General features: G+C 48.4%; 3 protein-coding genes across 6 annotated transcripts in view; 2 read left to right on the top strand and 1 right to left on the bottom strand.

The window, feature by feature from the left end:
- ADORA2B (adenosine A2b receptor) overlaps positions 1-3,180 on the top strand; it is a 17,372-nt gene extending 14,192 nt beyond the window's left edge. Inside the window, exon 2 of the mRNA XM_075032821.1 lies at positions 2,487-3,180. Within this exon, the coding sequence (XP_074888922.1) occupies positions 2,487-3,180 (694 nt within the window). The remainder of the gene's footprint in view (positions 1-2,486) is intronic.
- Positions 1-20,727, bottom strand: part of ZSWIM7 (zinc finger SWIM-type containing 7) — a 27,824-nt gene extending 7,097 nt beyond the window's left edge. The window contains exons 1-7 of one of the 4 annotated variants that reach the window (XR_012651086.1): positions 20,601-20,727; positions 19,969-20,066; positions 18,121-18,142; positions 13,704-13,806; positions 7,963-8,067; positions 5,891-5,966; positions 4,796-4,915 (exon numbers count right to left, since the gene is read on the bottom strand). Coding sequence is in view for 3 of the 4 variants with exons in the window: in XM_075032823.1 (XP_074888924.1) it covers positions 7,194-7,310; positions 7,963-8,067; positions 13,704-13,806; positions 18,121-18,142; positions 19,969-20,066; positions 20,601-20,629 (474 nt within the window). In the remaining variant the exon portion in view is untranslated. Of the gene's footprint in view, positions 1-4,389; positions 4,916-5,890; positions 5,967-7,000; positions 7,311-7,962; positions 8,068-13,703; positions 13,807-18,120; positions 18,143-19,968; positions 20,067-20,600 lie in introns of those variants that run through there. The other 3 variants (XM_075032825.1, XM_075032824.1, XM_075032823.1) reach the window with 3 other exon arrangements.
- Positions 20,612-25,160, top strand: TTC19 (tetratricopeptide repeat domain 19). The gene is made up of 10 exons (XM_075032822.1): positions 20,612-20,900; positions 20,966-21,039; positions 21,177-21,287; positions 21,848-21,886; positions 22,444-22,500; positions 22,774-22,835; positions 23,409-23,503; positions 23,707-23,861; positions 24,165-24,327; positions 24,840-25,160. Exons 1-10 carry the CDS (start codon positions 20,612-20,614, stop codon positions 24,971-24,973), a joined length of 1,179 nt encoding a protein of 392 aa, XP_074888923.1. The 3' UTR covers positions 24,974-25,160.
- Positions 25,161-26,101: the final 941 nt, after the last annotated feature.

Here is a 26,101-nt window from a genome sequence, read left to right on the forward strand (position 1 = left end):
GTTTCTCTTTCTGAACAATGGTCCCTTTTGCATTTTCCAGTCTCACTACAATAGTTTTTGGGCTGTGAAATGACTGAGGCAGCAGAGGAGCAATTGAAGTGATCAACTAAGCATGAATAGCACAAGCCAAGGAGCCACATTTTTTTCTTCCCACGTGCAGAGCTGTAGGTCAGCAGCAGCTCTTGGTACTCCTACAGCACTGACTAAGCTTGGCCAACGTTGTAGCTCAAGACTCAGACTTTGCCAAGACATTGGATTTCTGGGAACTTGCTCCGAATCAAATCTTAACATTTTCAGGTCCCACAACCCCAGACCACCTCTGGCTCCTGAAAACTTAACACGGGGTTTTGAAAGCAATGGGCTTGGCCTCACTGATGCCCCATCTGATAATTTCTCATCTTCTGAACCAGTGAGACTTGGTAATAATGAGAGAAAAGTGCAGGAGAAACCCCTCCATGGCTAGACTTGCCTTTTAGACAACTACCCCGTGGAGCATGTTCACGGTTCAGCAGTGCCTAAATGTGGCTGCTGCTGCCGCAACCTCTTGGCCAGCCCCGGCCGTGCCCGAAGCGAGCCCCGCTCGAAGCGGCCGCGCAGAAGGAGCCGAGGGCTCCCCCCAGCCCCTCTTTGCTGCCCGGTTCGTGTTGGCAGACCCCCCCCCACTTACCCTCCTGTCTTTGTAGCTCGCAGGAGGAGAGGGACGGACGGCTCGCACGGAGGCGACCGCAGTGTGATTCACAGGCACAGCTGCGGTTCTGTGGGAATAAAACCCTCCCCTGCCTCACGGGCCGGAAGAAAATCAGAACAAACGTTCTTAGGAAAGGAGGAGCAGGGTAGCCAAGCCAGAGTAAACAAGTGCTGAGAGAAGGGTGTGGGAAGGGGGGCACACGCGTGTCAGCCAGCAGCCGCTAACTGGCTGTAGAGAGGACAGTAATGGGTTTCTCATGATGTCTTTCTGGCAGTCACTGGTTCTTCGTATCCCCAAAAAGCGATCCAACTGATGCTTTGACGTTGGCATGTGTTCTGCTTGCACCCAAAGCAGCTCGACTTTTGCTGCTTTAGGTTCCGGCCCCGTTTGTGTCCCTGAGCATCAGCCACAACCTTTGTTTTCTTGGCCATGAAGGCACCCAGTCCGCGGGGTTAGGAAAGATGCGGGGCAGAGCATGGCTCTGCACCCCTCAGCACTGCACCCGCTTGTCCCTGGGCCACCACAGAGCTTCTTTGTAACACGTGAGAGCAGCAGGTGCCCAAGGAAGGTGTTTACTTGAAAATCTGGACCTTTACAACCAGTTTTGGTGGGTCAGCAGAGCGCAAGCACCGTTTGACAGCAGCAGCTGCGCACAGCTGTGTGGTTTAACCCCACTGACGGCTTCAGAAGCTGCAGGTCCGAGTCTTTGGGTGGCTTCAGGGCCCCTCGATGGTGCGTGTCCTACAGAATTGGCACATCACATCATACACGAGCAGCCGAGGCCAACACCAGCCCTGGCAGCTAGGCGAAGCTGCCCGCACCAGCACGGTTGCTGGAGGATGCACAAAGCAGGGATGTCAAATGGGGGGAGAAGAGCCCAGTGTCCCTGGCTCCCAGCTCCACGCCTGGATGTGAGATTCTGAATGGAGACACAAACCCTAACTTGTAACTCTCCTAAGCGATCCAGCATTAGCAGTTGCTTTCAGATGCTGGCTTAGAAAAGTCTTTCAGGGTATTTGTTATCCAGCCACAACAAGCTTGCGTGGGCTGCAGTCTGGCATGTGTAAGCCAGGAATTGCACTGTTTGGGAAACTAGTAGGATCACCGTTTTCCACACACATGTGTACTTCCCACCTTAGTGTATGAGGTAGCATGGGAAGGGACATTGTATTATGGGACTGCTGCAGTCTCCAGTGAAAGCCAGCACTGCTGCAGGCATAAAAGCAGCCCAAGTTGAAGCAAGTTGGCTGTGGTATAAAGGCTGTAAGCGTGTAGTGATGCTGGTTAAGACTTTAGCTACTCATTACAGTGTAGAGTTGAGAGCCAGCATTGTCTCAGCTGTAATAGGTCAGCCCAGAAGTTCATGTAGCCCAGTAGCATGTCCCAGCGTGCCCAGTAGTGGACGCTTAGAGCACGAGAGTAAGTTGGTGGTTACAGAGTGAGCCTTCCCCCTGTTCTTGCCCTCCTCGTAGTTGGTGGTTTAGGCTCACGCAATGATAAAGCCTTTTTTTAAGACTCCAAGTCCTTACCTCCTATCGAAGGATGTTCGTGGGCAGGGGCAGTGCTTGGCATCTCTCAGGCACAGTAAGTGAATCACCTCCCCAAATCACTTTGTGTAGGCAGAGAGCACAGGTGAGGTCTTTTTGCCCCTCTGCTGATCAGAGAGGTGAGGTTCCCATGTGGGCGTGGGTGGGGCTTTTGTGGCATTAGCCAAAATGCCGATGACTTTAACTGCAGGGAAGTCACGAGCGCTCATTTATTTAATGGCTCTATCTTGGTTTTGTTCTTGGTGCTGTAGGTATAATAGTCTGGTGACTGGCAAGCGGGCAAGAGGACTCATCGCTGTGCTGTGGCTCCTGTCCTTTGGAATTGGACTGACTCCACTTATGGGCTGGAACAAAGCCATGAGCGGTTGCCCCAACACCACCAACGAGACAGGGGCTGACACTGGGACAGAGCACCATGGCTGTTTCATCTCATGCCTCTTTGAGAATGTGGTAACGATGAGCTACATGGTGTACTTCAACTTCTTCGGCTGCGTGCTGCTTCCACTTGCTATCATGCTGGGAATCTACATTAAGATATTCATGGTCGCCTGCAAACAGTTGCATCAGATCGAACTGATGGGGAACTCCAGGACCACACTGCAGAAGGAGATCCACGCAGCCAAGTCTCTGGCCATCATCGTAGGACTTTTTGCCTTTTGTTGGCTGCCCCTGCATATCTTGAACTGCATCACTCACTTCCACGAGGAGTTCTCCAAATCCAAGCCTGAGTGGGTGATGTATATGGCCATCATCCTCTCCCACGCCAACTCTGTCATCAATCCCATCATCTATGCCTACAGGATCAGGGACTTCCGATACACCTTTCGCAAGATCATTTCCAAGATCCTCTGCAAGACGGATGGTTTCCCCAAGTGCCCCACTGACAACAACCAGCACCTGACTGTCTCCAACATTAACTCTCCGGTAGCCTCTGTGACCATATGACCTTGCACGTCCTGCTCCTAGGATTTTGCAGTCTGTCCCTGACACTACCCTTCCCGGTGCCTATGTGAACAGTTACAGCTAAAACTCCTCTAGGAGTGCTCGGAGATGACCACTATGCAGTTATGCAGCTGTAATTTTTTTTATTTTTGTAATTAACATAGTGCCTCCTAGAGGAATAACCTGACCGGGAGATTGAGTGCAGCTCACCCTTGACTGTAAAGCCAGGTTGCGTGAGTGCTGGTAATCGTATTGAGTTTCCTTTCCAGGTCAGACATTGACTGTGGAAGCCCCACCTTCTGGGGGGTGTTTCCCTAATTGTGCTGCTCACGTCAAGTCCTAGGATCTTTATTTTAAGTATTTTTTTTTTTTTTAATCTTTTGATTCATTTAGGAGTAATAATTTTGCGTCTGTTTTTGAGTTGTTCTTTAAGTCCATACTTGACAGCACTTTGGTAATACCCTAATTATTCCATCAATTGTTTGATGCAGCTAGTATTCTCTGATGGGAAAAAATCTTACTTAGCCCTGTTGCTGGTGTGAAACTGAATCTGCGGTCCAGGCTCTGAGGGACGTGACCGTGTTGATGGGAAAACAAGATCAGAACTGGCCAGCTATTTTTGGCCCCAGTATGGAAGGCCTACTTACTGAAAGAGAAAAATTTTAGATAAGAGTTGACTGAAGTTTTAGAATAGCAGTTTTATTGCCTCTAAATCACTTTGGTCCACAGGATCGTGCAGACCAATGCTTCAGGTTTGATTTCAAATCTGTTTCCAGCTATCAAAATGCAAAAGGCAGAAGTGCCCTAATAGTCCTCGTTAGTCTGATCCAGAGTCACCGAGGTTAGTGCAAACACTCCCTTGGTGACATCATCTCTACAATTAGGTTTTTGCTCCCAAGACAAAACTTGACAGCCTTGCAGTGCTTCCAGAAGTGCAGGTTTTTTAGCTGTGATTGCTGGATGCTGCAGCTTGCCTGATTCCTAAAACTTGGTCTTGCAGGGGTTCCTCTGTAGCCCAGTAACCCCCAGAAGCTGTGAGTGCTTTTTTTTTTAATAGGGATTTTTATTTTTTTTTAATTTTTTTTTTTTAATCCTGACCTGCATCAGTAGCAAAAGAGACTGGAAGGGAGCTAAGAAGCTAGAATGCCTTAACTCGCGACCTGATTTTGGCCAAGCTCTTTGGGGAAGAAGCTCACCTCGCAGATTGTCTAGCCTGGCCTCTGCAGTTCGCCACGGAGTCCTGGCCCTTTGTAAGGACAAAGCCCGCTCACCAGTGAAGCAGACTTAGTTAATTTGCACTGCAAGTTAATAACTCTGCAACCACAGCTCAGTAATTACCGTACCTGATTTCATATGTAACTGTGATAGGCAAAACTAGACAAAGGTAGAAAGAAGAGTGCATTAATAGCTGAAGTACGAGCTCCACTTCTCCAGACTGCATGACGGCACGTGCGCTGCTGTAAATGAACCAGTGTTTCTGGCATGCCTTTTATTTAGCAGGGCACTTTCATTCCACAACTGAGAGGAATAGGGAGGGGAAAAACACCAAACAGCCTCCCTCCTTCGTGCCCAAAAGCTGACTGGTACAGAGACACAGCTGTTCTTGACTAGTTCAGACCTGCCATCGCGTTGTGGCCCTCTTACAAACGGGAGTCTTGCCTGAAGGTCCTTACGTGGTAAAGTGGTACCTTCTCTCTCCAAAGCACTCAATGTCGGCAGCATCACCATGCTGGAGAAGCTGGAGTGCAAGGATGTGTATTAAATGTGGTTTTCAGTGGTAACGCATGCAGGGGGAGAGATAGGGAGCAGGCCTTTTAGAGCCAGGTGGCAGGGAAGGAAGTTTAAACACAGCCAGTTCCTGAACAACAGGTCCGGTGGACAGACTGTGATGCCTGGAGCAGTTTGTCCCTGATAAATTGTACTTGAATCACATAGAAAACGGCTTTCTATTTTTTTAACTGCATTGCACTAAAAGGGGGGTAATATAAGACCCCAAGAGTTTCATTTCTCTGGCGTATATAATGACAAATATGGTGTAAAATCAGCTGAAAAGCTGAAGAAATGCTGTTCCTGCAGCATCTGCTAAGCCAGCTGGCATGACCTGCAGGCAGCAGCTGCAGGTATGACTTGGGGCCCACCATGCAAACAGAGAATGGTTCACTAGGAGGGATGGATTTTGCTACCGTGTGTGTAGCAGCCCAGCCATAAGAGCCAGCCCCAAACCTGGGTGAACCACCAGTAAGCTCTGAATGGGTTTGTACATGTTTATGCAATGTCCAAATTTAGCTACAGCTCAGTATCTCAGATACTGGCATTTCCAATAAGAATCTGAATAGTTAAAGTTACTGTCCCAAGTGTTTCTCCTTTAACAGCCCCATTCAGCTTTGCTGCATCTGCCTTGGTCATAGTCCAGCTAGCACATGTAGCCACCTCCTGCCATTTGGGCAGGGTTTGACTCTCTCCTCCTTTCATTCCTCCCCTTCTGTATTATCTTTGGCTGTGTTTCTTCTGTTAATCATGGCTGGAAACAAGCAGGGTTTCACCTGCAGGTCTGGCAGTGTTACAAAGTGGTTGCAAGCCACATTTATCCTTACAACAAAGAATGTAATCTCTCCCCTCCTGCTGGCTGAAAATGAACCAAACTCTGGACAGCACGAACAGACTGAAACACACAGCGCTGCAATACAGAGAGAGCCGGTCCCAGAACACTTACTGGTATGTGACAGCTTGCACTGCAGCTCAGCATCCACGACTGCTACCTTTCATATGCCTCTTATGAGCCAGAATTCCTGCAGACAGATGTGGTGTATCCTTAGTATGACTGTGCCATCGGGTTGTTAGCCATTATTAACTACGGCCTGAGTCACCATGGTCTTTAGGCACATTAAGCGCCTTTGTGGATCTGAGCCAAAGTAATTTCAAGGCAAAATAAAAATAGGACACCTCCCCTGCCCTCCTGAAAAGAAAGCTCTGATGGTTTCTATAAAAATGTGAAGTCAAAATGGCAGAGGAACTTTCTGCAGCAAGTGCAGCTATAGCTATTCAGCTATCACTCATTACTGCTCTGATGTACATAGGATGGATGTGTTTTCCTCACGTTGCTCAGATTTTGTATTTGCAGTAACTGTTATTTACATACAGAACGCTTAATTTACCACCTACACAACCTGGCTCAGCCTGTGCCCCATTATTTCTTGTGGTGTTGTGTTCACACAGTGTATCATACAAGGCCATGTTGTACTTGAGGAGGAGCCCAATCTCAGAGCAACAGGCAGGGAGTTACAGAGCTGGAAGGAGCTGGTTCCCAGCTCACTGGCTGGTTTGTGGAACAGGGAGCAGCAGTCTCCTTTCCCCCCGTGTCTGATGTGGACAGCCTTGCCTTGCCTGCCAGCATGAGGTGGTCAACTTCTCTGAAATGGGTCGATTTAAAAGCACAGCAACCGGGGTGATTGCTTCCAAAGATCCTGCATTGCAGTAAGCACAGTGGAAGTGCAGACCTGTCATCAGCCTCAAGGTGCTGAGGGGTCCCTGCCCCAGTCCCTGGTACAGGTTTGCCAGTGATGAATCAGAAATCGCTGAGCAGCCAGCTGCAAAAAGCCACTGCAGCGTCACTCTGTCAGAGGCCAACTCTACAAAGCCATGCAGGCACTGGAGGGGCAGTAGGGTTAGTCAAAGCACAAGCAGAGCTAAGAAGGTTTAACGGATTGCTAAGAGACCTGCTGGACTGTTTGTATCCCCACATCACAAGCACACAGTATTACAGATTAGTTCAAACATCTTCAGAAATCCCAAGAATAGACTAAATAAATAAATGAAACTGAAGTCAACACAGGCTTCTTAACATTTATTAATTAATCTATCAGTGCAAGGCTGCTAATTAACGTCATGCTTGGCTGCAGCACAGGAAGAAATCTACCAGCCATGATGAACATTTGACAGCCTTGTAGATACAAAAAATGGCAGCTACACAGCCGGGAGGGTACACAGAAAGCACATCCGCCTGTGATCCAAATCCTTCATCCTTCATCTTCCTCCTCAGCCAGTAAGATGCTTGTGAGCTGCTCCTCAGAGACAGTTAGTTCCTGGCAGGCTCCCATGGCCTGACTGAGGTAGACAGCAAGTATATGTTTGCACTGCAAATAATAGCGCAGCCAAGTTAACAGGAGGAGCAGTGCAGGAATGTCATGCTCTATCTGGAAGCCACAAAAATCCATCCTGGCCAGAATGGGTCTAATGAAGCATTCACCCCTCCCAGGAAGATGGTTCCCTCTTGGCATGCCAAGCCCTGGCACAGGCTGGTGCTCCAGTTGCCCCAGGTTAGTTCTGCCATCAGGATAATAAATACAGGGATCTGACACACAGCGAAGTGTTAACTGGCTCCTGATGCCCTTCCTACAATTGCAGAGCAATTGGTTACCCTGAGCCCTTCCTCACTGGCACCAGGTGAACTGCACCACTTCATCAGCCAGACTCCATGTGGCAATCCCATTAGCAGCAGTAGCCCTTGTTCCAAGAGACCAGGGATTATTCATCTCTTGAAAGTCAGAATAGTAATCCGTAATTAAGAACAAAAGTCCTCCCTAGCCCTTGTAAGGCCTAGCTCCACCCAAATACCGCGACTCCCAGAGGCCAGATTATGCAGCGGGTCAGGCACAGCCTGCGTGGCCAACTCAACACTCATGCGTTTGCTCCCTTGGAAACTTCAGGCTGCTCAGGTTCAAGGAGCAGAGCACATCCTTCTCCCCCGCTCCCTGTCCTGGCCCCAAGTTAAGGCAGACAACTTACCAGAAGGCTCTCGCTCTTCTGCAATACAGTAAAACCAAAGGCAGGACACGTGCAGAAGTGGCAGGAACTGTAGCAGGTGTAGAGTTTGCCTGAGCTCCCAAGGACCTGAAACAAAGGCAGCCCGAGGGGGCAGGAGTCAGAGACAGCATTCGCTTTTAATTTCTCTAACTCGGCCTATATCTGGCCCGATGTCCTCTCCACAATCACTCACAGGCATGCAACAGGCCAGCAGGTGCTGCAATATAAAAAAGCCCCCAAACACTGCCTCGACTCATCTAAGCTTGAAGCTCCTCGGCTTTCTCAGGGTCTCCGTACACTTCTCTCTCTGCAGGCAAGGAAGCGCTCCTGTACGTACACCCATGCTTGCAGCAGACCTCAGCTCCAGTGACTTACATGCTACTAAGAGATCAGGAAAAGGGCAGTAGCACAAAGCTCTGTCCCCTGATCTCCCAAAGCCAGTAGCACAGCGAGCTGCCAGCCCCTCCAGCAAGCTCCCTGCCCCAGTACTGGCAGACACATGATAGTTGAAGATGACAAACCTTTCTTGTCACAGAAAGCTCATTTATGAATCCAGGGCCACCATGGACCTGGGGATGGAAGGACAGCAGCAGTGAGCACTCACAGTGAGGCCTTTTCTAACCAGTTTCAGTGGCTGGAGGCTGCAAAGGCTCTTGCTGTTCTGCTCCCCAAACCAGCTGCAGCTATTGGAATCCAGTTTTGTCTGAATAAACAAAGTTGAAGTCTCCAGAGAAGAAGCCTCCCTGCTCCATCTCTGGTTTGCGAACAGCACTGCCTCCTTTTCCCACATGCTGTTCCTCTGCAAGTCTGGTACTGAGGCATATTTCCTCTGCACCATGGGCACAGGATGCAGGCAGCCAGGGGAGGGAAGCGTTCGCTTCCAGCATGGCAAAGCTGACAGGCAAACTGTGAGCTGTTGGAGCTCACTGCATGGTACAGAAAAGCTAAGCTATGGTTTATTTCTCTTTTGCTTTCTTCAAGACTGGAAAATAGCTTTTAGAAAGCTATTTTAAAAGCCAACTGCTCTGCCCTCTCCTCTTGCAAGGGAAGGGTCTGAAGGTACAGAATACACTCGCAGGCTTTAAGCAGAAACCTCTGCTCAATAGCATGAGCTTTACTAACGCTCTGAGGCCTAAAATGAGTGCACCCCATGGCCAAAACACAATTACCACAGAATATTTGCCATGACGTGTCTCATATCTGCCACAGTGAGAGCAAGTGCTTTGTGTCAGCTCTGTGGCCTCAACAGCTGGCACTAACTGTTCCTGGATATTCCAGAGAATGGTGGGGATTAACATGGGTGTAATCACCAGCAGTGCCCTCCTCTGCACACAAGCCCCTGGGCTCTGACGGCACACCACACTCCTCTCCTATACCAGGCTTTAAATTCTGGTTGGGTTTGTGGCACACATACACCTAAATCCAAAGATAAACACAAAAAAGTGAAAAGAGAGTGGAGCTCTGCAGAGTGCTGCTTCCCCCTAGGATGCCCCTGGCACTCCTAAATCCCTCCAGAGGAACATTGTCCCTCCCGGTCCAGAGCTGCACTTGCAAGGGGAGCCTTCCCCTGTCTCCTGGAGCTCTCTCTGCACTCCTTGGCTGAAAGGTGACGTCCACAAGTTTAAGCTCTCCCACAGAAGCGCCTATGACTCATAATCCCCCTTACCGCCAGCAGATTCAGGACACAAGACTCACATTCCTATTTCAGGGTAAACCATTCTTTTTTCAGTCTGGCCTTTACCCCGGGCCCTCGTTATACTCCAGGCTGAGTTTGTTTCACTTGTGATAAGTTTGTTTTTCTCTAGCCCCTTTGATTGTTTTTTCCAAGATGAAGTATTCCGATGGTGCCTTTCTTTCAGAAGTGTTTTCCTTTGAGGAGGGGGGGAAGACACAGACGCTGCCAGATTTGGGCTGAGTTTAGCGTTCCCCCGTCCTGACCTAGATGGCAAGAATGCAGCTTCTGCCTAATAAGGCAGAATATAAAATCCAAAGACCAAGAGAAAAAGGTGCCTCTGCTTCTGGCCAGCTGCAGCCAAGCCAGGCACTGGGGCGCTCTCTTGGTCCTGAGATGCTGTGAGATTTCCTTCCACTGCCCTCATCTCCAGGCACTTGCTAGCTGCACAGAGAGGAAAAATCACCTCGGTGGTGGTGTCCCTGCCAGCATGCATGTGGGGATGCAGAAGGGCCAGCTGTGGCACCATGGCAGCTAGTGCTGCCACCGGCATACAGCTAGGCAGCACCACAGTCTCTGACAGGACCCGATGCTCAAATCCTTCACGTTGGGGCAGGCTGCCATACGGTTCTAGGAAATTAATTAAAAAAGACATAAAAAAGAAGAATCCAATAAAAGTGCAGGATGTGAGCAATGCAAGTGACAGTTGGCAGGAGAGCTAAAGCACTGCCTCTCCCCCTGTTAACTGGCTTCACTCCCACAGCTCACAGCATTTCTGCAACTCAGGCGTAGCTAACAGGCACCCCAACCGCCGCCTGCTCACCACTTTACACATGCTGAATCCAGCACAGCTCCACCATCAGCCAGCATCCACCATCTCTGCAGCAGGTGAGACTTACTTATCCCTGACCTGGAGTTACAAGGGTCGGCTTTAGTCTGCAGCATAGGCAGGTATTGTACAAGCTCTTCTGGGATGATTAACAACTCTGAGGTAACATCAGCCCTTGAATACCCCATCAGCGCTATTCCTCTATTAAGCAGCAAGGGCACTAATGCCTGAGCATTAAAAGACAAATCATAGCTTTCACTCGACTGAGGGCTCTTCTCCCGTCTCGGTTCCTGAGGGCAAGCGCTGCCTACACTACAGGCTGCAGTCCTAAGGCCTGTCTGAGCAGAGCCATTTTCCCCCGGAGCTGTACCCAAGGCGTGCTGGGTGATATGGAATGCAAACAGCATTCTAGCCCGTGAAGTATCAACATCTCAGATTTGGCTATGACAGCCCAAAGGAGTTTCACAGTAGGACTAGCCTCATGGCCTCAAAGAGAACAGTTCTCCAGATCCAGCTGCAAATGAAAGCACCACCTCACATTCCAGCTCAACCACATCTGGGTGCAAGTGGCAGAGCTGACTTTCTGGGGGAAAAGTGAAAAGGATGACTGTGCATGTTGTCCAGGCAGCCATGGATGCCCTCCCACTCCCCACTGCACTGGGCAAGCTTCTCTGCTGAGGGAGAAGTGCACACAGCTGGGATACATACCTACACCACACACACAGATGAATGAAGAGCCAGTCATGCTACCCAACTACTCCTAAGTGCAGTATCCCACTCAGTGTTTCGGTTTCCACGTCCACAGATTGCATTCCTGTCACTGCTCCAGGCAGCGGCCTCAGGGGAGGCTCTGCTCTTTATTTTTGCATCTCAGACAGCTGTGCTGAGGAAGAATTTCGCAATGGGACCAGCCTCACAACCCCAGAGAAAATACCTCTTCAGATTCCTCTGTTAATGAACTCATCAGCATGGCCTTAATCGGCAATCACACTCCACTGAAGAGGAATGCTGCTCAGAAGCACACACGTACCTGTAGGCTGCCTGTCAGCTGGGAGGACACAGGCACAAACCCTCGGTGATGCAGGGGGGCCGCTCAAGTCATACCCATCAGCTACAAAGTGCCTGGCTGAAGGCTGGGCTTGTCCTACATTAACCCCTGGCGACCAGCCCTGATTTACCTGTCCAGGGGTTCCTTCCCCGCAGGGGAACCGGCAGCTCCCTCTACCTGCAGAGGCAGGAGGTGAGCAGTTCTGACACTTGCTCTTTTCCAACAAGCACCAGTTGAGCTAACTGTTGGGGCCATCAGTAGTATTAATCAATAGATTAATAGTATTAATCAATCAGCAACTCCCATTCAGTGACTGCAGGATTGCCTCCAGCAGGAATTTTTGGCCCCTCACTTCAGTGGGGAGAGGGCTGGGCAGTGTGGAGGGGTGCCTGCCTTGCTGCAGCACATGCAGTTTGAGGCAGCACTGTTCAGCAACGACCCTGCCCAGACCAGAACAGGGTGTCAGGGCAGCACCCAGCACATCCAAGCCCTCTCGCCATGCTTCTCTGAACTCCTCGATGTCTCACAAGGCTTCCTGCATCTGAGAGATGAATATTAGGCCTCTTAAGATGCAGATAACTCTGCCATGCTGCAGAAAAGCTGTGAGCATGTGAGCACATATTTAGGCTCCCTGGGAAGACCAGAGACTCTAAGCAGTCCCTGCCATCCTTCACACAAAAGAGTGCTAAGTGAAGACTATATCCCAGCCTGCAAAGCTCTGCCTTAGCCTGCATGGCCTGACAAAGCTCTGCAAGGAGAATGTGACCATTCTCTGCCCAGTGGCATATTCAGCTGAGCAAAAGTAAAAAAGGAAAAGCCTTTAAGCATTCAATTAGTAAGGCAGCTGCTTATAAGGGTCCTGGAAGCAGTGCTTCTTAGGCTTTACCAAATAACCACAGGCAAGCCCTCAACTCAAATCAAAGGCTGTGTTCTTGAGCCCTGTATGTTTATGAATCATGCCTCTCTGGAGGGGCCGATCTCCTCTCCAAGGCCCCAGAAGCAATAAAGACTCCACGTGCAAAATGAGCAATGCAAGCTCTGAACACGTGAAAAATGCTTGTGTCATTACCCAGGCCTGGCTTCACAGCTCTTCTCTTACCCTAGATGACCCCACAAAGCGTCTCAGCACCTCCAGTGAAGGAGAGAAGGCCCTTTGCAGGGAGGATATTTGGAAATGTTCCTCTTGGCTGCTGCAACAGTGAGCAAAGAGATTCCCCCTTCTCTGGTGTGTGAAAAGGCACAGTACCAAGTTCAGCAATGGAGGGGGCTGTGCTATCTGAGGGGGTTAGTAGTGCTAAGTAGAAGGAATTGGGTGCTTCTTCACCAAAAACTTATGGGCACAGGGTCCCACTGCTTATACAGCCTTAGCTAGGGCACAGCACACGGTGCGTCTCTGACTGTGACCCCATGGGCTGGATGGAGCTGGTCAACAGCTCACAGAATGGACAGACTGTCCCCAGCAGAGATGCCACGGGTGCTGTCGCACAGTAAAGCAAGGAATTGTGCATACCACAGAAAAGTCAGAAGTGCCAATGGCTCCTCTTTTTTCCTAATGAGTCTCAGCTCCATCTCCAATCCTGTGCTGTAAGGAGTTTGACCTTTAGGGCTAAGGTGAGCTCTTCTCCCTAAAATGCCATTTTATAAAGATGCTTCTGTGATTCACAGACTTGGCTACAGTGAACTAGAATGAAACTCATGGATTTGGCCAGCATTGCTTTCTCCCAGGTGGCAAGGGTCCTATCGCCAAGTAAAGGTCAAGAGCATTCAGGATACTGAGGATTTGGAGGGCAACAGGGAAAGAAATGCAGTGATGGAAGATAACACTGCTTTGTGTACAGTTTGTTAAGAGGAAGAACTGCCTTTCCTGGATAGGATGAAAGTAATAAAGCAAAATTAGCAATCCCTGGAAAACTTCCTTCTGACTGTGATACCCACAAACATGTAAGAAATTGCCTCTGACTGGCTGGGAGCCACAAAGAAAATGGTAGTGTACCATGCTGTTCTAATTCTAGTCCATGGCTACTGCTCTCCAGTGTCACTTCAGTAGTTTGTAAAACACTGATATTCCCTCCATGCTTACCCAAGTGCCCTTCCACATTCTGCAAGTTAAGAAAATATTGGCTCACATGTCAACTGGAAACCATCAGAAAGTAAGACTGAAGAGGAGTGTGTACCTGGTATGCAGTCCTTCCACTGGGCGACACGACTCGGGTGACAGAACGCTGATCCACCAAATCCAAAGCTGGGACAGCAGATGGGCCAAATATGAACTTCAGCCTGAAAGAGAACGTGTCTCTAGTTAGGTGACACCACAAAAGGAGACCACCTGGCTTAGCCTTAATCCATAGGATTTAGCCCTATGGAGTCCAGAAGGCCTGTAGTCAAAGGTTCCCATTGCCTGTCAAAACCCCACCAGTAACAGCTCCATTAAGTAAGTTACTGTGCTGGTTTTGGCTAGGATAGAGTTAATTTTCTTCATAGTAGCTAGTATGGGGCTATGTTTTGGATTTGTGCTGAAAACAGTGTTGATAATACAGAGATGTTTTCATTATTGCTGAGCAGTGCTTACACAGAGCCAAGGCCTTTTCTGCTTCTCACCCCACCCCACCAGCGAGCAGGCTGGGGGGGGCACAACAAGGTGGGGGGGGACACAGCTGGGACAGCTGACCCCAACTGCCCAAAGGGATATTCCAGACCATATGACATCATGTGCAGCATATAAAGTGGGGGGAATAAGAAGGAAGGGGGCGATGTTCAGAGTGACGCACGATGGAGCCCTGCTTTCCTGGAAGTGGCTGAACACCTGCCTGCCGATGGGAAGTAGTGCGTGAATTCCTCATTTTGCTTTGCTTGCATGAACAGCTTTTGCTTTACCTATTAAACTGTCTTTATCTCAACTCATGAGTTTTCTCACTTTTACTCTTCCAATTCTCTCTCCCATCCCACCAGGGAGGGGGGAAGTGAGCGAGCAGCTGTGTGGTATTCAGTTGCCGGCTGGGGTTAAACCACAACAGCTACCAAGCAATGAAGTGCATTTGTCATTCCCAGCTTGCTGGCTTTCACCAAGTGACCACCAATCCCTGCCCTGTCCCTCTCAGAAAATCCCAGGACTCAGTCCTTAGGGACAGCCTCTACTCTGCCAGATATTCAGAGCTGGTTTTTGATATTCTTAAGAGAACTTCCAAAATTCCAAGCTGCTCCCAAACAGTCTCACATTTCTTTGCAAAATCCCGCTCGGGTTTAATTACAAGGCATTTTAAAGATTTTTTTTTTACACAGGACATTACAGCTTATGTGTTTCTTCTTCAGCACTATGACCCAAACACTATTCTGGCTGCCTGCTGCACAAACAGGACATGAAGTGGTTCCTGTCCTGAACTAAAATGAGACAAAGTACATCAGAGACACAGAAGTGAGATTGTTTTCGTCAGTCTCTATGACTGTGACACAGTGTTAGCCATGTAGGTGAGGAGCTATCTTTGAGCAGCATTTCTGGCTTGACAGTCACTTTACAGATCACTGATTATTGCAAAGGGACTGTAGGCGAAGCGAGAGACACGGGCTGTCCTTACAGTGATCTCATCAGCCTTTTTGTTAGTATTCCCATAGTTCTTCTGATACAAAGTCTGTGTAGACAGAGCACTGGTGCTTAATCAATTTTTCAAACAGTGAATCTAGACTCTAAAACTGGAAACTTTGCTTCTGCCCAACCCCCTAAATACACTAGGTCTTCTTCAGGGAAAACTGCACCTCTGGCAGCAAAAGCAAGACGTGCTGGCAAAGAGAAGATAAAGGAAGGAAATCCTGGGGGATGCACAGTGCTGGGGATCCAACAGAGGTTACAGGCAACAGTGTCACACATGCAGCCCAATTATCCTTGTTGCAGTAAACTCTGAAACCCTCACATGAGCACGAGTATAAACAGGGATTTTAGTGGGGGCAGCACCAGGTAAACAAGAGCACACGGAGGCAGACTTGCTAATGCTAAGGGGAAAAGGGGCTCGTGCTCTGGGACACCTTAACTGTACATACAGGCTGTCCTGGATGAGTTGCCCTGGGTCAGATTATTGATCAGTTGGTCTTGAATCCCACCTCCAGTCATGGCCCACACATCGTGCCTCAGAGCAAGGAGAGAGCAAGGATGATAAATAGCTCCTTAAGCAATAGGAAATGCAGCAGTAGGGCTCCTTCCTCATCCCAGGAAAACTGGTTTAAACCCTGGAGAACGAATGAGTCACTCTGTAGTGATCGCATCTCCTCTATCACAGTCACAACTGTGATAAATTATTCTTTCTCTGCCCACCAAATTGCATCCATAGGAAGCTAAAGACCATTCAGGGAAATACTTAAGGCACATCACTGCACATGGAGCCACCAGATAGCAGTAGTTTTACATCTGTAATCCAGCTACCAGCAGGGCTGAGAGACAGCAAACTTCTTCCAGATAAACACCCAGGGACAGCGCATGCCTTATGTCACTCCACCCTCCCTAAAACCCCTTTCCCTTTCCTTTCCTTCCAAGCAGGACACATCACCATGCAGGGATGCACTACTGCACAGCATTTATGGATCAGAGAGTGCCTGGGACGGGGTAAAGACAATATTAGCCAGGTTTGCTAAGATACACGTTTGCTTCCTGCAAAACTTTGCCTTTATACAACTCTCTCCTCAGCCTCGGTGCTGTGAGGCAGCACCGTGGAGGTACTTGTTGGTCTCTGGCTGCTGCTGTGCATGGTGCTATACAATTCCACACCGGCAAGTGGAGAAATAAAGAGCTGTGAGTCCTGAAGGTGCAGTAATTTCCATCTACATACTCATTGTCTGCACATCCCTGCAAGGAGGTTTTTATCTCCTGCTGAAGCCTTGCAAGGGTATGTGATAAGCTGTATGTCAAATATGGACATATGTACCTTTAGCCTATTGTCCAGACAGCTCATAGGCTTAAAAGTTATTCTAGACCTGTATATCCAGCTGCTCTGAGCGTGTTCCAAAGAGCTCAGGGGCAACTCAGTTGACTTTACAGACCTTTTATCCGTTGAGAAAAATCTGTGTAGTCTAGATTGGTTACAAGTGTAAACAACAAGAAAATCAGCAGTGATGAAAAGATAGTACAAAACATGAGAAGGAGAACGGGACAAAGCAGAGGAACATTTCCAACTCCAGTGAAGACACAAAGAGCCAAGGCAGAACCCTGGCGTCTCAGCAGCATGGCTGACCTATGTGTCTGAGTCAATCTCATTGATAACAAGCCAAGCAGACAGACTTATTCCAGGAAGACCAAAACTTCAGTTGCACAAACTCAAGGCAATAAGGATGGGCTTCATCTGAGGACTGAGAGGAGGTGGGTGGGGGAACACTCAACGTAAGACATTCCTTGATGATTAGGTTTGGGACTATAAGGGGGCTGAGTTTAATGAGTTTCAGTAACTCTTTCAAATTTGAGGAATTATTTTTCCATTTGATCAGTCTAACAGGAAATAAGTAATGGGAATGCCCAAAGGAAATTCAAGGTCTTCAGAGATTTGGAAGAGATTCAGAAATTAAATCAGAATACTTCTGAGCTGCTGGTCACAGGGAATTGATGGAAATCTGACTGCCAAGAGTTAACACCCAACCATTATTAAACTTAACAAGGGAATTTCTTTCCTCCTCTTTTCTTTTATGGCAAGAAGGAAACAAAAAGTTACACGAGACTTGTCAAATATAATCCCACTCTTCAAAGGCCATTGTGGTCCCAGAAGAAGGAGCCTGCATGCATAACTTTCACAAGTGTTATGTGAGATAACTTTAGACCCAAAGATATTAAGGCCCGAAGGGTTCCTGGTGATCTCCTCTCCTGGCTAAATTACAGGCAGGCAGGAACACAAAGTTGAAGATGAATCTGAAAAGCCTTTCTCGCTGTGATGGTGCCTTTTCTCTACCTTTAACACCTATTAGTGAGGGCTGCAGAAGTTGTGAAACTTGGATCTCTTAGGAGACTGCCTGGGAATGACTGAAATATTCACAAGCTTCAGTCAACGCAAGGATGATGAAGCTGACCTGAGACTTCTTCTAAACAGAAGAAAACTCTAAGGGCAATCTTCAAGTGAACAATTCCCTTGTGCAGAGACGATATGTTCACTTCTCCCTTTCTGTCACACATGCCCATGACTCAAACAGAAGAAGGGATGTCAGGATGCTGCTGTGCTCACAATGACATCAACACAGCGGAGATGGGGCACTCCAGCGGCATGAATCACTCGAAAACACAGTCCACTCTCACAGAAATCTCATTCCAGATCTGAGGGTGGACTCAGAGCTCAGGTTAAACATTCTGGGTTTCTGCATGTTTAATCCACCCAAATTGGAGCAAGTCATCACAGGATATTCAGTGATACACAGATAATTTCAGGAATCTCTGGAAAAACCCTTGAGATAGATTGTCTCTTTGGACCTTCATTTCCACCACCAGCAAAACCATGTAGCAACTCTGCATGAGAAACATGTACTGGCCAAACACAGGAAAAAAATAGTGGTACTATGATGAAAGCAGATTATCAGCTGCCCTTTAGCAGGACACCTGGGACAAGAACTGAAGCAAAAGATACTTACCCCAGCAGCAGGTCATCAGGGACTGCAACAAAAAGAAAAACGAAGCATGATTTTGCTGAATTTCCTCACTGTGAGAGACACCAACATCACAAGAAGGCTAGTGTCTCCCTAATGTACCCCCAGAGGTCACACAGGACTGCAGTGCTCTAGCCATCCTCTCTAGCCACCAAAAAGCAACAAGGAGCAGCAAAATGATCTGCTATGGTAGTGCTAAGGCACTTACCAAGTACAACAATCAGAACCAGAGGGATTAATTTCAAAAAGAAATGCAGAAGCTCAAATATACTTACTTTTATAATATCCTACTTTTAAAAGCATTCAAGAAAAGGCATGAGGCCTCAACATCTTACTCTGCCACTTTAAGAAGTTGGTTAAAAATATTGGTTTCCCCGAAACTTTCTTGGCATGAGTTGAGAACTCTGGCATCAAAACTTTAAAAATGTTGTTCTTTTCCCAGTATAGTCTTGTAGGGCATCGCTAGTTTATAGCTCTTAATACAGCACGTAGAAACATAATGTCTTCACTTATGGGAACTTCTTGTTAAGATGGAAAGTTATACTTAAGAAAATTAGTCTGTTGTAGCTAACAGCTTAGGCTCTGATCATCCAATCTGATCTTTCTGTTATCACTGATGGGACATAGTATACTATGTCTCTGTATTCCACTGGAAGATCAGGACTTTTGACTTTAAAATCCTTTGTTCCAACAATTCAAAATATTCTCTATGACTTACGCTGTTGGTTTGACTTTTCCAACTTTATTCTAATTTAAATCTCCAAAGTGATTGATCAGTTTGTTCCCGCAGTTATGTCTCAGTGTACATCTTAGTACTATTTTGGTGCTTTAAGAAGAAGTATACCTTAAAAGGAATGTTGACCTTTTTTTTTTTCCTAGTTTACAACAGGATGTATAAAGCTCTTTTTAAAAGTCACATGTAGATTTTGGATCTACTCTAACCTGATGGGAGCCATACTGCAAGTATGCCAAAAAGCTGTCAATGTGGTCACTCTGACAGTTTTGACATTAAGTCTCTGCTCATTCCCCAATCAAATGTAGGGCTCAAACAGACTTCTCTGAATGTTTATTTGGTTGGTTTTAGTGCAGTTAAAAATATTCCTTAAATAGACACTTTCCTAAGGAAGAACCATTCTGCGCTACTTATCAAGTAAACACAAACAGTAATATTCTTTCAGCACAGATTACAGAACTACATTAGTAATCCAGAGTGCAATGAAGGTAATTGTTCTTAACTAGCTGCTAGAATTGGCCAAGATTTAACTGTTGGCTTATGTTTGCTTCATTCAAGCAACAGGAAAGCTGTTCTTTGCCCTTGGATCACTAACGCAACACCCTCTGCCGGTCAGTCATGAAACATGATTGGGTTTATGAAGATTTCCCTTTCAACTCTAGTCTTGAAATTAGTGAGTCTATAAAAACAGCAGTACAGTAGGCACAACTAAACGCCTGCCTGGAAGTATGTAAGTTGTCATCCCTCAAGTGCAATCACTTACACTACCAGCTCTAAGCAATCAGCATCACCTTAGGTCCCACGTTCAAAAAAGCGTCCAAACTGGTCTAATCTTTGAAAGGGCCTGACTTTGAGAAGGGGGCTGCTCCTCATTATCTGTGCTTCAAACCCCTTTGTGTTGTCTCCAGACAGGGACACAAACGCTGGAAACACCCGATACAACTTGCCACTCCTGAAAGTGAAGGCCACCCCTTAGGCGACAGTCTGCAGAAGGTACAAACAAGAGGAGGCGAACAACCCTCACTGCTACCTGAAGGTTTGACCGCGCCGGTATTACTGGCCCACCGCCTGCTGAGATGGTTCTGTTTTGCTTTACATACCATGTGAGGTCTCCTGAAAAGCCTTTTTGATCTCTTTCAAAAGCTCTTCTGCTACTGCTGGCAACGTACTATCCATCTCATTGGCACTGGCCTCATGACTGGAAGCAAGACAGAAGGGAACAGGAGACGGTGGGAAATCACTAGAGTCACCGCAGATACTATAAACCAGGACAGTTTATCTGGGCTGTGCTCTTTCAACCCCGCATCGTGGCCAAGGAAGGGCATCCTCAGCAAATTTTGAAATGCGTTTTTAGCGCATTCTCGGAACAAAGGATTTCTCAAAAACACACGGGTGTCTCTCAGATACCCCCCACGTACAAACAGGTCCCGTGGAAGGGGACAGGGGCCGTACAGCTGGCAACAGGACGAGGCTCTGGCCTGGAGCGTCCCGGCGCTGGGCCATGGCAGTTCCCGGCAGAAGAGGACGCACAGCCCACCCGCCGCCGCCACCCCCGGGGCCCGCCACCCGCGCTGGGGATCTCTCAGGGGAGAGGCCGGCGGCTACCAGGCCCCGACAGCGGCTGCTCGCCGCTACGGTCCCCGGGGACTCCCTCGGCACGGTGGAGCCGCATCGGAGCTATTTAGAGCCGCCGGTCCTGGGACGGCGACCCCGGGGCCGGGATCGGGCCTACCTGTGGCCGCCATGAGGGCGCGTCTCCATAGCAACAAGGCGCCCTTTGCCCCGGGTGACGCACCGGCCCGCATCACGTGGCGAGGGCGAGTTCTTAAAGGGCCCGCGGGGAGAAAGATGCTGGCGGTGGGGGTGCCGCGGGCCCTGTGCCGCCTGGCCGCCCGGCGCTGCCCCGCGGGGCTCCCGCCGTCCCGAACCGTCTGGCGTGGCGGGGCCCGAGGGGAGGAAGGCGGCGGCAGGACGGGGTTCGCCCGTCGGCGGTGGGCCCGGCCGGTCGGGGGTGCCCTGGGCTTCCTGGGAGGTGAGGCGGGTCGTGGGCTGCGGGCCGGGGCGGTGAGGGGCAGGGCGGTCACCCTCGCCCCGCAGCCTTCTCCCTCTTCCCCAGGGACGCCGAGGAGGAGGGCGAGGACGCCATTATCCTCCTGCTGAAGAGAGCCAAGGTGAGGCGCCGGCCCCTTGCAGGGACGCGGACATGGCGGCCTTGGGGGGGGGGGGGGGATTGACCTCAGCGGGGGGCCGTCATGCGTGGGCTCTGGCGGGTGACCTGCCCCTCGGGTTTTCCCCACTCTCTCTGCAGCTCAGCGTCATGAAGGGTGAGCTGGGGGAGGCCGAGCGGGTGCTGCACCAAGCCCTGCGGCTGTCGCACCAGTCGGATAACAGGAAAGCCATCGTCTACACCTACAGCATGGTAAGGCTCGGGGGGGGGGCTGGCAGGGGCTGTCCCCTGCCATAGCATCATAGAATCCTTTAGGTTGGAAAAGACCTTTACGAGCATCGAGTCCAGCCGTCAACCCAACACCACCACGCCCACCAAGCCGTGTCCTGAAGTGCCCCGTCTGCGCGTTTTTTGAACGCCTCCAGGGATGGTGACTCCACCGCTTCCCTGGGCAGCCTGTTCCAATGCTTGACAACCCTTTCAGTAAAGAATTTTTTTCTAATATCCAATCTAAACCTCCCCTGGCGCAAATTGAGGCCATTTCCTCTCGTCCTATCAGTAGTTACTGAATAGAAGAGACCAATACCCACCTCACTACAACCTCCTTTCAGGTAGTTGTAGAGAGCGATAAGGTCTCCCCTCATATCATGTCTAGTCCGTGCTACAAGTCACCATGGGGCTGCAGGTCCCTTTGGGGGGTGTAGTGCCCTATACTGGGGCTGTAGTGGAGGTGTAAGTAGACGAAAAAGCAGTTGCGTTGAGGCCAGTCCCCGCAGCCTTTGTGAAGCTTCAGCACTGCCTCTCTCTTCCAGATGGCAAACGTGGCCTTCATGCAGGGACAGCTGGACAATGTGAGTAACTCTGTTTTTTTTTTCCCTCTGAATTTTAAAAGGCTGACATCTTGTGCAAGATCTTGAAGGTGTGGTGTGCTGTGACAAGCTGCATGCTGAGACTCGTGAGGCAGAGATGTCCCAGAATAAAGCAGAACAATCTGCCTTGGGACTGCAGTCCCATGGAGCATATGCTGCTAATAAAGATACTTTCACAGTTAAATTTTGAGCTCCAACATGGTGCGCAAGGGAAGGAATACTTCTTGTTGTCAAATGCCACAGTCAAGCATTTAGATATGCCTGTCCCAAGGAGAATCCAGGAAAGCCCTGAAGGCACACAGATGTGGTAAACTCATGGCTGGTGTAGCAGTCCTAAAGTAGAAACTGAAAGGACCCACTAGTTGGCAGTACCATTGGGCTCTGATTAGCTTTTCACTTCTGACTGGTCTTGACATACAACGTAAATGCCACAAATTGTGAGACAGGTTTCTCCCAGTAGTCTGCCTCCATAAAGGGTAGAGATCTTTTGTTTTGACTGCCATCATTCCTCAGTATTCTCTTCAAAATTCTCATTTCAGGCAGAAAAGCTCTACAAAGCAAGTATGAGCTATTTGCTTGCAGGGGACGCGAAGGAGGTATGTTCTTCTGACAAAGGCTTTCACCAGGAAGTATTAACAATGTGGTGCACAACTCTTTGGTCTATTTCTTGTGCTGTAATACCTCCTGCTGGAAATCGGCAATACTAGCTGTGAGCTTGCTGGCTTCTCAGGAAGTTCCTTCAATGGGTAGCAGCTCTGGAGACAATAGGATGGGGATTTTTAAGGTCTAAACTTGTTTGCTGACAAAGTAACGTTTCTACTGGGGAGATGCAAGAAGAATAACAGTTGCATTGTGTGTCCTCCTGGCAGGATGACAATGCAATCCTTGAGATGTCCCTCAAGCTGGCCAGTATCTATGCTGCTCAGAAACAGTGAGTTCCCTGCTAAAGGCATCTTTTGCTTTCATCTCAGCTTCACAGTGGCAGTGGTGGCCAAGCAGAGGCTCTTTTCTCTAAGAATAGAGTGCCTGAGGAGGCTTTGATGTGAGAAGATAACATCAACATAAAGGTTCCCACAGGCGTGATATTTGTGTACCCACTGTCATGCAGCCCAGTGACTGCTGTAGGAGCTGCCCAGCTTAGGGCAGAAGTAGCCATAGAGGACATTGCTCTTTAGTCTTAAATCCACATCTCGCAGGAAAGGCGGCTTTTGAAGCAGTTGGTGGCTGGTTGTAGCTTCATTTTTCAGTGGAGCATCGGCATGGGTTGCCTTATCTGGCCTTGTTTGGGGGGAGGGGGGCCCTCTCCACCTCTTGGACCCCTTTGCCCATGGGTCAAGAGAGGGGTCCAGGCCACGATCAAGAAGAAAGCATTATGGGCAAGAAGGGTCTGGTTGAGGGGAAAAGCTGTCTTACAGGCCCTTTAGAATGAGGGATTGCAAGTGTTCACATCTGTCCCTTCAGGGATGGAAGGAACCTTGCTTTGCTGAGTTGTTGCACTTTGCAGGCACAAATTAGCCCTGGCTGGCTATGAGTTCTGCATCCTGACCTTAGAGGAGAAGATTGCCAAGCAAAAGGACTTGCCTGAGGATGTCTTACCAGGTGGGGACTGCCTTGTCTGCCAAAGGCTTCTCTCATTATCTTTTCTCCATTTCCCTCTCCTTGATGCTGCTTACCATATTGCCTAAGCACCATCTTCATGCCAATCCATTGTCTTCACACCACATGAGTTTCCTACTCTTGTAGGATGGAGACTCATGCTTGATCTTGTAGAAGTGATCACTTCCACTCCTCTTTATTTGCAGCTGAAGAAAAGGCCAACACCCGTCTCTTGCTTGGGATGAGTCTAGACTCCTATGCTCGCTATCTCCTAAGCATTAACCAGCTCCCAGTGGCCCAAAAAATGTATGAGAAGGCTCTGCAGATATCAAATGATGTTCAGGGAGAGACTCATCCACAGGTGACTTGTACAATCATAGTTGGGCTACTAGGGAAAGAAAGGCTAATCTAGGGAATGAGGCAGCTTTAAAAGCAGCTTTGCTGCCATCAAATGTACACAGCACTGAATTATGTTCTGTTTTCCTGCCAGGAACTATGAGCATGCAGCATGCTGATATATAAATATAAGATGCTTTCTTACTGAAAACTTCTCTGGCAAATACTACTTTTACTAGTGTGACAGGGGAATGAATGTGGTGCTCCTGCTGCCCCAGACTTCTATACCGAGTGTTGCTCTGAGGCTTCCTTTTCTGTCCTGGTACAGACTGTCATCCTGATAAATGACTTAGCAACTGTACTGGATGCTCAGGGGCACTACGATGAGGCATATTCCTATGTGAAGAGGGCAGCTGAGCTGGCAAAGGAGACTCAACACCCTGAGGAGCACATGGTGCTGAATAACCTGGCAGCAATTCTGATGCACAAAGGTAGGTAAATAAACATCCAGCCTATGTCACTGTGCTTGTGCTGACTGTGGATACCTGTATTGTAGGACTGAACTACAGTGTTATTTTTGTGTTACTATTTTTAGTCTAAGCAGTAGGTCTGCTGACTTTGTGGAGGCAACCTGTGTTGCACCTAAACTGAAATCAGCTGCTGAAGGATCCTGTCCAAGATAAATGCAGTACTGGTGCATCTAACTCAAAAGGTTGCCAGGGGATCTTGTTTCCCTTGTCCTGTATGTACAGTAACTGGTTCCAAAAGGACAGAAGACATGCTTGAGACTTGTTTCTATGAGATCTTAATGCTGAAGCAGCACCTTGTCCCATCATCATTGCTGCTGTCTAGCTCTCATAGTTGGAGCTATGTTTTCTGAATCTCCCTAATTCTTGATGTGTTCCAAGTATGCTTGTCCTTTGCATGTGGTCAGCTTCAGGAGGGGACTCTGAAAATGGGCACTGTAATTGGCTAGCCATGCTACTTTTCCCTCTTACTACAGAAGACTTTCTGCAAGCAAAACAAGTGTACAAAGAAGCTCTCAAGCAGGCACAACAGAAGGGAGATGTTGCTTCTGTCCAGCATATCCAGGAAGAACTAGCTGAGCTGGCCAAAAGGAGAAAGGGCTCCAAATAAGTTTGGCCACAGAGTCCAACCTTGAGGTGGCTGACAGCAGCAAGGGTTGGTCACTAGAAGCAGCCTGGGACCAGTTTGGTGCAATTCTCCAGGGGAACAGCAATGAGGAGTTTAAGGACTGCTTAACAAGAAGGGCTGCTACTGCCTAGCAACTTGGCCCAAAATAAAGTTGTGAAATCTTAACCTATGTAAATTTTTGTGGTGTAGTCTATGGTTAGAGTGACCTACTGTGTTAGTGATTTAACTTTGTCTTGACTGCCAGCAAAGGGCAAGTCTAGCCTAGTATTAATGCTTGCAGTTCAGTGAAGGAGTAGTCATTTGCTACTCCTGACTGTTCACAGAAGTATTCTGTTTCAAAAGATGGCTATACAAAAGCTAAGTCATGAAAAGAAGAACAGGCAGGAATTGCCTCACTCTTTACATGCTGGCTAGCACAACAGGGTGTACTTTTGTCAGTGCTACAGTTCAGTATGTGTTAACTTCAACAGAGCATTTCCCAGGCTACACCTGGACTATGACAGAGCTGTAGCTCCATGTCCTTTTCAAACACGTTGCCTGAAGAGGAAGTGTTTTTCTTCAAGGTGTTTAGCATCCAAAGATTGAAAATGCCCTCTCAGAGGAGGGGTGAGACCAAAACAGAGCTGTTGTCATCAGTAGTAAAACACTCAGCTACCTTACCCCAGTCAAGAGCACACAGTGTCAAAGCTGTCATCCTTTCTTGGATAGGTCAGTGCTAGAATACTGAGGCTTCTGAAGTTATCATATTTAGCTAGGATAGTAGAACTAACTGTAATCCTGTCACTAACCAAGCATTATTTTAACCTCTCATTTGTAAGAGCTTCAGCTGGTTGGTAAACCCTTAATGTTAATTGCATCATTATTAGTTTACTTACAAGTAGCATTAGTGGCTTCAGTTCTGCTTAACTTTGAGCTAAGAAGAGGCATGCAGGTTTTCTAGAGTAGATGAGCAGTAAAGCTAGAAAAACTTAATTCACATATACAGCAAGCTAAGAAGTAAAAATATGGCTGTTTGTTACAGGCACACTTGTACTAACAGAAAGGCTCTAACACATTAGAGCTGATCTTTAAAGTTCTGGGTTTTGGTTTTTAAGTGGCAGACCTTCGATA

The sequence above is a fragment of the Buteo buteo genome, chromosome 7 (genome assembly GCF_964188355.1).
Source record: "Buteo buteo chromosome 7, bButBut1.hap1.1, whole genome shotgun sequence".
NCBI classification, from domain to species: domain Eukaryota; kingdom Metazoa; phylum Chordata; class Aves; order Accipitriformes; family Accipitridae; genus Buteo; species Buteo buteo.